General features: G+C 36.6%; 1 protein-coding gene across 43 annotated transcripts in view; it reads left to right on the plus strand.

Annotated features, from left to right (window-relative positions):
• The window catches only part of Rims1 (regulating synaptic membrane exocytosis 1), a 468,726-nt gene that overhangs the window by 268,906 nt on the left and 187,444 nt on the right, over positions 1–12,376 (plus strand). For 4 of the 43 annotated variants that reach the window (XM_075980632.1, XM_075980612.1, XM_075980623.1 and 1 more), the window contains exon 1: positions 11,423–11,762. The exons of 25 other annotated variants lie outside the window; for them this stretch is intronic. In XM_075980632.1, the coding sequence (XP_075836747.1) occupies positions 11,663–11,762 (100 nt within the window). In that variant the 5' untranslated portion in view covers positions 11,423–11,662. Of the gene's footprint in view, positions 1–11,419; positions 11,763–12,376 lie in introns of those variants that run through there. 14 more of the 43 variants (XM_075980613.1, XM_075980617.1, XM_075980625.1 and 11 more) reach the window with 6 other exon arrangements.

Below are 12,376 nucleotides of genomic sequence, written 5' to 3' on the forward strand. Positions count from 1 at the left end.
TTTCTCTTCAAACTAAACATTTTGTATTTGTTTTTGCCTCTTTTTCTCTTATTCAGTGTTGGATCTACATAATATGAGTAATTATTAATAACCATGCCACAGAGTCAATATTAGGCCTTCTTTAAATTTCCTCCACCAGAGAAATTAGTCCCATTACTTTATCCTTGGGTAAATTCTTAGGACAAGGCCAGTTGCTGTTTAAAGTCTTTGCTGCATAGCACAAATAATAAAAACCTAGAGACAGATATTGGGGCTCAGTCTTAAGATCAGAAAACAAAGCAGACAAGCCACTAGAGAACTCTTCTCTCTGTGAAATCTTCAGACTGAAAGAGAGTGAGTTCCTGTCTCATCCTGCTTTATAGTCCTCTCTAGAGCTGGGATTAAAGGCATGCACCAGCGGTGCCTGGACTCTGTGACTTACTAGTGTGGCTGCTAGGATTAAAGGTGTGTGCCACCTCCTGGCTTGAAAGGCTGACTAGTGTGACTGTTTTGTGTTCTGATCTTCAGGCAAGTTTTATTTATTAAAATAAAAATGAAGTATAATTATATTTCCCCCTCTTGTCTAAAATAAAAAAGAATGCTATAACTAATATAAGAAACACTATGTGTAATAATTGCTAGAATACTTGGCAGACATGTATGGGATCAGATATGTGCTACACATATGGGATGATTCCTATTTCTGATTGTATCTTGTAACTGAATAAGCAGTAAAGTCAATTCTGCATCATCTGATATAATTCAGCAGTTTCAATATGCAAAATAACTCTTTCTGTACTGTGAATCGGTATCTATGATGAGAAGTTCTTTAAAATACATTAGTAATAGAGAATAGCATAGAATTCTGACTTTGGGACAGAATCATGAGTGCTTTGATCACTTTACTTGAATTTTCTGTTTTGTAACCTGCCTTTCCTGATTTATTTACATCAGTATAGAATGCAGGGACTCTAGTTCTTGGTGTGTCCTTTACAATGTGAGGAAATGTCAAGTTAGTTCTTTTTATAAGTTGAATTCTTTCTTTTGGCATAGTAGGTATTAATCTCTCCCATTAAAATTACTATAAGCTTTGCCAGGGTTTACTTTCTTCCCATAATTTGTCAATTTTATAATTTCATAAAAAGGTATTATAATTTCTGCTGAATCTATTCCTGCTAATTGATGAAATCTCAATTTTCCTTTTAGAATTAACTCAGCAACCTTTTTCACATAAGTTTTTAATTTTTTACTTGCTTTATATGGTAAAAATTTCCATTCTAAGATAATAGCTTCCCTTTGCATTAAAATTCCTGTAGGGGAATGTTTAGAGGGTAATATGCAGTTAAGATTCAACTGGACATGATCTATATGTGCCTTCTGTAATTCATCTTCAATTAAAGACAATTCTTTCTCAGCTTCAACTGATAATTCCCTGGGACCATTTAAGGTTTTGTTTAAATTAATCAAGTCATCAGTACCTATCCCAATAGTGCATAGTACACTGTAAATGGGAACTGTCTCCTAGCAATGTTTGGAAGTCATTAAGAGCCTACACTCAATCTCTTTTAATTTGCAGCTTTTGGAGTCTTATTTTTTGTAGGCTTATTTTATAGCCCAAATAATTAATAGAATCTTCTCTTTGTATTTTTAGGAGAAATTTATAATCCCCAAGAAGGCTAAATTTTCTTTACTTCTTCAAACATTTTTTTCTAAAGTATCTACATTTGAATCAGATAGTAAAATATTGTTCATGAAATGGTAAACTATAGATAAAATAAATTGCTTATGTATCATTTCCAATGGCTGACTTAAAAATATCGGCACAGGGTAGAGCTATTTAACATTCCCTGTATGAGAACTTTCTATTGCTATCTCTTAGCAGGCTGAGAATTATTATACGTAGGTACCGTGAAGGCATTTTTTTTTCTGTCATTTTCTAGTATAGGTATAGCGAAGAAACAATCTTTTAAATCAATAACTATAAGAGACCATTCTCTGAGCAATAGAGAAGGCAAAGAATGCCAGCCTGGAGGGAGTGCATAACAGCTCTTACACTCTACATTTTTCAGATTTCTTTTTAAAAACAAATACAGGAGAATTCCAATGACTGGTTAATTCTTTAATATGCAGAGAGAATCTAGTTGTTCCTGTACCAGCTCTTCTAAAGACTCTAGTTTCTCTATTGTTAAAGGCCATTGCTTAACGCATACAGGATTTTCTGTCAACCAGTTTTAAGGCAGAGCTATCGGTGCCTTTGAAATATCAGCAGTTGTGGTGCCCTGTTCTTGTACAACCTGAATGATTAGTGATTGTTCTTTATAAAGCCTTCTAATGTTTTTCCCAGACATACATTAATTTATGATTTGTTTCTAAGATTGGGGGAATGTTAATCTGAGCAATTCCATTGCTGTAACAAATCACATCCCCATAAATTCATATTTCTATGTTTGTTATATATTGTTTTAATATTCCTCTCTCTCCTTCTGGCCCATCTTTTGCTCTGCTTTACCTGAGATAAAGTTCCAATACCTAAAAGCTGAAAATTTGCCTTCTGAAGAGGCCAATTTTGATGCCAAGTTTCTTATGAAATTATTGGTACATCTGCACCTGTGTCTACTAGACGTTCAATGACAATGCAATTTATTCATATTTTTAATTTTGGTCTTTGTTCATTTAGAGAACTTTGCAAAAATACTTTATGGTTTCTCCTAAAATTTTGTTCTCTTTTATATTTATGTTCAATTATCCAGAGCTTTGTTGTGTCTTGCAATAGGAATTAGGTTTTTTTCAGTTCTTTAATTGCTCTGGAAGGAGAGTTCTTTACAATGATAAGAAACCACTGAACCAGATTTGGCATGGGGCCTGTGAGACGCCCCTCATGGAATTTCCTGATGGCAAAGGATTACCTTGAATATTCCTTGTCAGTTTACATTCATCAGTCCAATGCCTGTCTTTGCCATACTTTCTGCATAATCCAGAAGGGAGCGGTGTTATCTCAATGGATTATTTTTAGGAAAAAAAAAACATTGTTTCCAGGAATCCCTTTTAAGGTGACCTTGGTTGACACATTTGTAACATTTGACATTTTGATTTTTCCTCAAACTTCTGGAAATTACCTCTCCTATCTATGTATCATCATGGTCATAAGATTCAATATTAATTGTATCTCAAATTCATTCCTCCAAAGGTGCTGACCTTGTATTTAATGGCTTAATTATCTTTTTGCAAAGAGAAATGGCATTTTCAAAAGCCAGTGATTCAATTATTATTTGTCTAGTTTCTGAATTTGTTATCATTTTTTTTTTTTTACTGCTCATGTTGATCTTTGTAAGAAATCCATGAAGAGTTATTTGGGCCCTGTACGACTTTAGTAAATGATTCAATATTTTTTCCTACTTCTTCAGTTTTGTCCCTAGCATTCAGTGCTGCTGCACAGCAGAATGCCAGGATGTGATCATCATATAGAGATTGCCTTTCTATAATAGCATAATTTTCTTCTCCAAGAATTTGGTCTTGGGAGATGTCTATACTTCTAGCTTTACTCCACTGTTCAATAGTCTTAGCCTGTTCTCTGAACTAGCTACTTTAATATAACAAATATTATTTGAATTTCTATCAATAAACCAGAATCTATACCGATGTAAATTGTCTATAAATAATAGCTCACAAGTATTCAGTCTATTGTTGTTATTATTATTATTGATTAGTGTGAGTAAGCCACTGCCTGACCTCTATGGTGAATTAGTATGGCTTCTGGGATTAAAGGTGTGGGCCACCACTGTCTGGCCTGTATTGCTGACTAATGTGACTGTTTTGTTTTATGTTCTGATCTTCAGGTAAGCTTTATTTATTTATTTTGGTTTTTCAAGACAGGGTTTCTCTATAGTTTTGGATATTGTCCTGGAACTAGGTCTTGTAGACCAGGCTGGCCTCGAACTCACAGAGATCCACGTGCCTCTGACTCCTGAGTGCTGGGATTAAAGGCATGTGCCACCAACACCAGCTTATTTATTAAAATACAAATGAAATATCACTACAGCTTCTCACATAATTCTCACCACTATGGTTTTCCTAAGCCTGTAGGATGGCCTATTAATTTCTGCTTGCTGCATCTGATTTTTTTCATCAAAAGTCCACAAATCTTCCACAATTATTAAAACAAAAACAAAAATTCACCAAACAAATAAAATAAAAAAATAAAAAATAAATAACTCCGAAAAACAAACATCAAGCACCAAAAGCTACACAGTCATATCTGTAACAACAATTCTGTATCAGCATCTGTACTAGTTACTTTCCTGTTTCTGTGATGCAGCCCATGACCACAGAACCTCATTAAAGAGGTTTGATTGAGTTTTCAGTTCCAGAGTTGTGAGAGTCCTCTACCCTTATAGGGGGCCACATGGCAGCAGGCAGGAGCTTGACAGAGAGCTCATACCTGACCTACAAACTGGAAGCTAAGAACACATTGGAAATCACCCATATCTTTAGAAATTTCAAAGCCCACCCCAGTGATGTACTTTCCCAAGGCCATAACTCCCAATCTTTCCCAAACAGATCCACCAACTGGGGACCAATTATTCAAGCATAGGAACCTATGAGGGTCATTCACATTTAAACCACCATGGGAGAGTTCTATTCTGAGAAATCACTGGATTTGATTTACTTTGTTGAATGCTTAAAATATTTTAATGAGCTTCAAATAATGAAGGTTATAACATATATACAAAAATAATAAGTAGGGAATGAAAATACTGTATACAGATAGTGAAAACCTGCGTTTCCTTCCATGCAGCAACAGAATAGTCTAATCCTCTTGCTTACTGTCTGTTTTCTTTATAACTTACTATTTGAAATCTGTCATATTTTGCCTAACACACATCTTTAAGTTTTTAAATTTGTTGTTTCCTTAGTGAAGAACAAATTCTGTCTGTGACTATAGTAACAAATGTAATAGCTGGGTAACACAGTAATAAAGAAAGTACCATTGATCCAGCCAACATTGCTTGAATTGTAACCCAGCAAAGACAAATGCATGTATCCCTTTAATGGCTTTCAAACATACAAATAACGTTTACAGATGCCGATATAACAAAGAGAAAAAGCTAATCAGGGCACCATTTGAATCTCTTTATAGCTTATAAGAATATGGTTGCCTAAGATGGATAAATCAATAACAAAGTAAAATTCCCCTGCAGAAAAATAAAGGGAAAGAGAAAGATGATGTTTAAAAAGACATTGTTGAATTTGTTTGAACGAAAACTTTCAAAGATACAAAAATGAAATAGAAAACAAAAGTCAAGAATATGTGGGGTAAAGTTTAAATATCTGCTTGTGGGTGAGTCAATGCCTACAATGGCTAGGAGCTTAGGACTCAAAACCACATAGGGCCAGAAAATTTTGCCCTCCTTTGTGTGGGGACAAAATGTCTGGGAAATGAGACAAGCATTTCATTCTAAGTCCAGGACCATTAAAAATGCTTTTTCTATAGTGGAAGGAAGATACCTAGTAAAACTTCACAGACATAAGATAAATGCATAATCTCATTTCTCACTGAGCCCTAGGTAAAAGACATCAAAACCTCATTCTTTTCCCACAGATTGGATTTATTATGTAGACATTGTTCTATAATACTAAGACAGGATATGTATGCTTGATTTGACTTTGGACTGGTGTTATCTTGTTCTGTTGTACCTTTCTGATCTAGCCCTGAGGATGAAATGTTTCCTGTTCTGTTGATGTTACAGAAAGTAGGCAAGATGCCCAGGGATTTATTTTATGGCTTTGTCAATTGGGCTATCTGAATGCTACATATGCTGTAATTATTAAAACTAGACTACAATTCACACCCAAGTACATTGCTTTCAATTTGAGAGATGTGGGAAAGATTTCCTGGGTGGCATAAATTTTTACCTTTCCTAAATTTTTTCAGGCTAAAGTCTATAATCAGATTTGCTTCTAGTGTTTAAATCCCCCTTACGATGAACATAACCTGAACTTTGTGTCTCAGAGAATTCCAGATATGAACAATGCTCTAGATATCAAAAAATTGAACTTGATATGTTATTTACCCAATTCTCAATTTCATCCTCCTGTCTTCAGAACTAAGGTTGCCTTTTCTCCTGCTATTCTACAAAATGCTGCTTTGAATGCTGGCCTAAATCTTTAGACATATTTAATTTGAACTACTTGTAGTGTGTCAGTTTTTCTTTCTTTCAGTAGATGCTTTATTTTTTTTATAGCTTAGACTCAATGCAGTTATGTCAGTGGTCATGTAGTATTGAATAAAAAGAAGACATGAATGCCAACGTATGCACATGTGAGCCAGGATGCATAGAGCTGGACTGCTACATTGGAAGCATGATCACAGATGTTCCCATGACAGCAGGACATGTGACAATGGCTGCTCTTAAAGAAACCACTGCAGCATGACCCTGGACACCACTTCTAGATCAGTTACAAACAGAATCCAGTTCTTCCTTGTCTTTCTTGTGAAGTGCCACATGTGTAATAATTCAGAAAAAAAGTATTAACAATGCAAACATTTCCCACCTGCTACTAATATAAACCAGTTGCCAAAAGAAAAAAAAAAGATAAGCATGTATGATCAAGTTTGTTTGACTAGTGTTTATGGACTAACAATGTCCTTGATGTGGTATTCTGAAAGCCTGGGTGTCGATGTGCACTGAAACTATTTTATAAACGAATCGAACATGCAGCCTGTTCCAAACACAGTCAAATTGAGCTACTTTCATTTTCACTTGCACCCCTGTTTCTTCATAGACCAGGGTTATGATATCACAACATGGCGGTATCGTCACTTTCAGGGAAGACCTAAGTCAGTAGCATATAGTGTGTTATGTTTCATGGACATTCTGTGCTTGAGTGATAAATATCTTAAGAACACAGTCCATGTTGGACATGAGGTAGAAGTTACTCTTCAAACCTAAGGCAATTGTGAGCTAAAGCATTGTTAGCATGGCTGGTTGTTATTACCGTTGAATTCAAACTCTGCCTGTGCCATTGACTTGTTATGTGTGCCATCTGTAATACTGAAATATTATTGAATGGTCCAAAGCAAAAAGCTTGGTCTGGATACTTTTTTCTCTTTACTCTAGGGCCTAAGATTGCGAATATTCAAACTTTGGGCTTGATGAAAGGTACCTATGAGACACATGCATGCAAAGAAAGTTAAAAAGACTAAAGAACAGTGTCCATCTATGTAGAACTTTCCTTTGAAGACATCCAGAGAAGCTTAAAAAATGAAAAATATCCATGTACTTTAGGTTTGTTTAGGGAAACTAGCTCAGAATAGCTACTGGGAATTTGAATTCATTTTTCTATATAATTTTTATATGTATGGTGTATATTGATTGTAAGTTTGTAATACAACCAGTACGTGTTGACTGTAAAGATTAACTATGCTGGTATTTCTAAGGAAATCTGGTGCTAACACAAGTGCAGATTCAAGGACAATATATTTATGCTTCTCTAAATACAGTTTGTCCTGCTGCTATCTCTTAAGTGCCAGTGTGCTAATGTAGTATAACATGGCATAAAAATAGATATAGCCAATTAATCATTAGCAATGTGTTATAGCTGAATGACCAATCGAAAATTCTGTATCCCCACAATCAGATTCTTAAGTTATATTATCTAGGTACACTCATTTAAAACTGCCTGGCAATGGAATGGAAGCTGTTGAGTTTCATATTAAAAATTTCACTTTTAGTATTGAATATATTTTATGTACTTATCTATCCACCATCAAAAAATACCCATGAAAGAATTAGAACTTGAAAACAATAATTTTATATACTCTCTCATAACTCTTATTCATTACCTGCAGTTTCTCCCTCCTCATTCCCTTATACCTAGCCTTCTTTTTTGTCTTTTTCTTTGTATTACACTATCTACATGTGTTAACTTTTCACATATGTACACATATTGTTAGCTATATTTTTATATGAGAGAGAAAATATGGGTTTTTGTTTTTGAGATTTTGTGATATCACCTAATATGTCTTCAATTTTTAACCTTCATTTTTCTTTAGGATTGAGTTATGTAGGCTTCCGATCTGATTAATTTTTGTTTGTGGTGTTTTTATTTATTTGTGAGTTTTTTAGTGATGAAGTTTATAAAAGTGAAGATAAACTACTGAAAGAAATGAAATAATTATGCAGAGATAGTTTTTTTTAAAAAAAAAAACTGTTCTTTGTCTCTAAAGGAGAATCTTTTGCAAGAATTGATTGTAATCTGCAGAACACTTTTCCTGAGTCAGTTAGAGAAAAATAGAGACAATTTTTAACTTTTAAAGATATTGGGGCAATAGAAAGTAATTGGTATTTGGGGCTCATTGCTTTGACACTACTATTTTCAAGACTTAGCTGAACAGTACTGTACTTTGATAGTTACCTTAAATTGCACTGGGAAGATATCTGGGATCTGGAAATCGGAGTTCTTTAACAAGTACAAAGATCAGCACTGTAGCAGTAAAAGAACTAGGATGTGGTTAGTATATCAACTTTTAACACAGTGACTTTTGAGAACGTATAATAGGCTGCATGTGTGCTGTATAGCTGTCAAATTTGAACTAAAATTTGATTTTAAAAGGAAAAGATTCATTAATTACTTGTGAATTCAACTTCTAGGATCATAGAATTTTGTTATAGGGCTATAGAGGTGGCTCAAGGGTTAAGGACACTTGCCCTTCTTTCAGAGGATCAGAATTCAGTTCCCAGCACCCACACTGGATCACACACAAACATTTATAACTCTAAATGCAAGGGATCTGGTACTCTCTTTGGGCTTTTGCAAGCATCTGCATATACAGTACACATATGCTCACATTGACACACAGAGACAGACAGACAGACCACACACACAAGAAGAAACAGTCTAGACAGGAAGCCATTGAAGAGAGTCCTTAAAAATTGTGATAAAGATGCTCAAGTGTAGCTCTTCACAGCTGATGTCTTCTGGAAGAGGGCTGGGGAAGGACTCAGTGACCACTGGGAGTTTGACTAGGCTTCAGTGAGTATATGGGCAACTCAAATTGGACTTGCTGTATTTTTTATTTTTTCTCTCTCTCTTTGGGAAAGCCACAGGGGTGGGATGGATGGGAGACAAGTGTGATCATAATGAATTGCAGGAAGTTCCCAAATAATCAATAAAAATAGTATGTTGGGAAAAGGAAAAGGAAGGAAAGAAGGGAGAGAGAGGAAGGGAGGGAGGGAAGGAAGGAGGGGGAGACCCTGAGAGCAGACCAGCTTCATGGAAGAGGTTTATACCAGCTGTGGCATCTGGAAAGGACACTTTCCAACCTGTTGAGCTGCCTGCTGGTGGTGCAGTGTGTTCCAGGTCCCAAGCTTTGTGAGCTGTCATCCATGCTGGGGTGGCCTTTGACAATGCAGCTCTCTTTGAGTCATTTCTGCTCTTGTAAGTAACCCCTCACTTGTATTCCTGTAAGTAACCCCAATAAAACTCATTGGTTCACCAAGGTAGACTTTGGTGGTATCCATACTCCAGATAGTCATGGAATAGATGTGTATTTCCCCACTCCAGGAAGAGTTTTGTTACACAACTCTTCTTCTTGGATGCTTTTCAGACTTACTATGAAATACATGAATATTCTTTCTTTCTTTACTTATTTTTAATTTATTAGATTTTTAAAAAATATACCAATCCAAATTCTCACTTCCTCCCCTCCTCCTATTCCCTCCACACACTCTCCCACCCCTCCCCCATCTAATCCTAAGAGAGAGCAAGACACATTGCTTTGTGGAAAGCCCAAGGCCCTCCCTACTTTATCTAGACTGAGCAAGGTATGCATCCAAAGAGAATAGGATCCCAAAAAGCCAGTACAAGCAATAGAGATAAATCCCGGTGCCACTGCCAGTGGCCCCTGTATCTGTCCCAGCCATGCAACTGTCAACCGCATTCAGAGGGACTAGTTTGGTCCTATGCTTGTTCCTTCCCAGTCCAGTTGGAGTTGGTGAGCTCCCATCATATCGGATAAACTCTTTCAGTGGATGAACTAAAGAGGTCATGGTCTTAACCTCTTTGTTCATATTCTCATTCCTTCCACTCTTCAACCGGACCTTGGAGCTCAGTCCAGTGCTCCGATGTGGGTCTCTGCCTGTTTCTATATGTTGTTGGATGAAGGTTCTATTGCATGCAAATGGATGGAATTAGGAAACATTATCTTGAGTGAGGTAATCCAGAACTGAAAAGATGAATATTAGGAATGTACTCACCCATAAGTGGATACTAGCTATAAACAAAGGACATCTAGGATCATTTGTTCATGATCCCAGAGAAGCTAAGTAGTAAGGAGAACCCTAAGAAAAACATATACAAATACACCTTGAAACTGGAAACAGACAAGATCACCTGACAAAATTGGGAGGTGGAGGGAGAAAGGTAGAAGGGGAAGAGGAGGAGAGAAGGGAAGGGTTGAGGGGAGGGAATGGGATAGTGGAGATGAAGAAGGACAGAGATACCTTGATTGTGGAGCCATTACAGGGTTAGCAAAAACCTGGCTCTAGAGAAATTCCCAGGAATCCACAAAGATGACCCTGCCTAAGACCCTAAGCAATAGAGGAGAGGGGGCCTGATCTTGACTTACCCTGTAGTTAGACTGATGATTACATAAATATTCTTTAGGAACAATGAAGTATATTCAACCACAAGAGGTTACAGCATTTTAGCTTCTATAATACCTGTAAAAAAAGTCAGAAGTAGTGTCAACAGAAAAGATACTGAACATCATATACAGCCATTTGTTTTGGTGAAGTAAATCACAAGGAGAAAAGTATTTTTTCATAACTTGGGATCATAAATATCACTTATCTAGGTATCAAAATTTTTCATCTTGAAATTATACTACTGACGCATATAACATCAAAACTTCTAGGGACATATATTTTTGAAGATCCCTCTGATAGGCAGACAAAACAAAACAAAACCTATTTTATATATAAATAATGAATAAAACACTATATATGAAATAAATAGCAGATAAATTACCACTTAATTTCATCTATTTCTTCAGGAAGTAATGCAGACGTTTTTCTTTATAAATCTAATATAAAACCATAAGAAATGTTTTCGTTTAATGAATTTTAATAGTACCGAGCAAAAACTGACAACTAGTGCTTCCAGAAATTATCCAGTGGGCTAAAGGCCATTTCATTGTCATAAAAGTCCTTTATTTAGCTCTCTCTACAAATAAGCTCACAGCGGGTGAAAGGACGCTAGTTAAAGTAATGTGGGCGATAAGTAAGCATAAGGAATGGCTAGGAGCATAGTGTCATCTGGCAGAGAGCTTATTTCCTGAATCCCGTGGATCTGCTTAAAACCCAGCAGAGATGCCAATATGCTTCTCCTTGGTAAATGCTACCAGCCTTCACAGCACCAGGCCCGTGGAGGTTTGCGCGCGGTATTTCATCCAACCAATCTTTGGGGTAGCTGCAAGGTGCCTGCAGTGACCTGAGTCAGTCATGCAAGGAGACTTTCCCATGCTCACACCAATGCTTTCCTTCAGTTTGCATTTCCTGTTGCTCCTCTCGTTCCATGGTAGAAGCATGGTGAAGGAGGAAGCAAGACACACGCTTCGCAGATAAGATCTTAGGCAGCAGAGAGTTGCTGTTTTTGGACTGGATTTCTTTGCAAGGTTGTTATCATGTGTGCATCTGGGATACCTGTCTCCTCGGACGGGTGGGAGGAACTGAGCTCTGTTGATTCGGAAATGGAAACAAGGGAGATCAGACAAGCAGGTGCGGGTGAGTCTGGGAAATGGCCATTCTGCCGTATTTTCTTTCTGGTTGTTCCCAAATATCTATTCAATACCCATTGTATCCATTTTCTTCTGGTCTAAATATTAATGTGGTTTGTATAGGGTACAGAGCAATTTTGTTGCATTTTCTAAATGGATCAACTTTTCCAGGTGTTAACTTTATCTTTAATCTGTTTCTCTGAACTGATATCATAGGGTTTTACAGCATAGCTGGAAGGTTGTAAGAAGCAATCCTATTTATGATTTCTGTTCTTCTGAACTAGTCAAGTAAAGATTTAAAGATTAGGAAGTCAGTGTTCTGTGAAACAAAAAACAATAATAAATTGCTTAATTGTGCGTGGGCTTTGTATTTCCGTCGATGTGTTCATGCTTCATAATCTCCTGCGAGTGCCAAGGCCGAGGAACGTGACACGCCGGTGTCATCACTCACAGAAATCAATTCAACAGTAGGATGTTTGTGTCGCGGTTTCAAAATAATGGATGCTGGATTTTAGAACAAAAGAAAACGGAAACCTTAGCAATCTCAGGCCTTCACACAGACTACAGGGCCACTAGGTTCCATACTTGGAGAGCTGCTTGCTCAGAGTTGCTGATGGCGTT

The sequence above is a fragment of the Microtus pennsylvanicus genome, chromosome 7 (genome assembly GCF_037038515.1).
Source record: "Microtus pennsylvanicus isolate mMicPen1 chromosome 7, mMicPen1.hap1, whole genome shotgun sequence".
In the NCBI taxonomy this organism is placed as follows: domain Eukaryota; kingdom Metazoa; phylum Chordata; class Mammalia; order Rodentia; family Cricetidae; genus Microtus; species Microtus pennsylvanicus.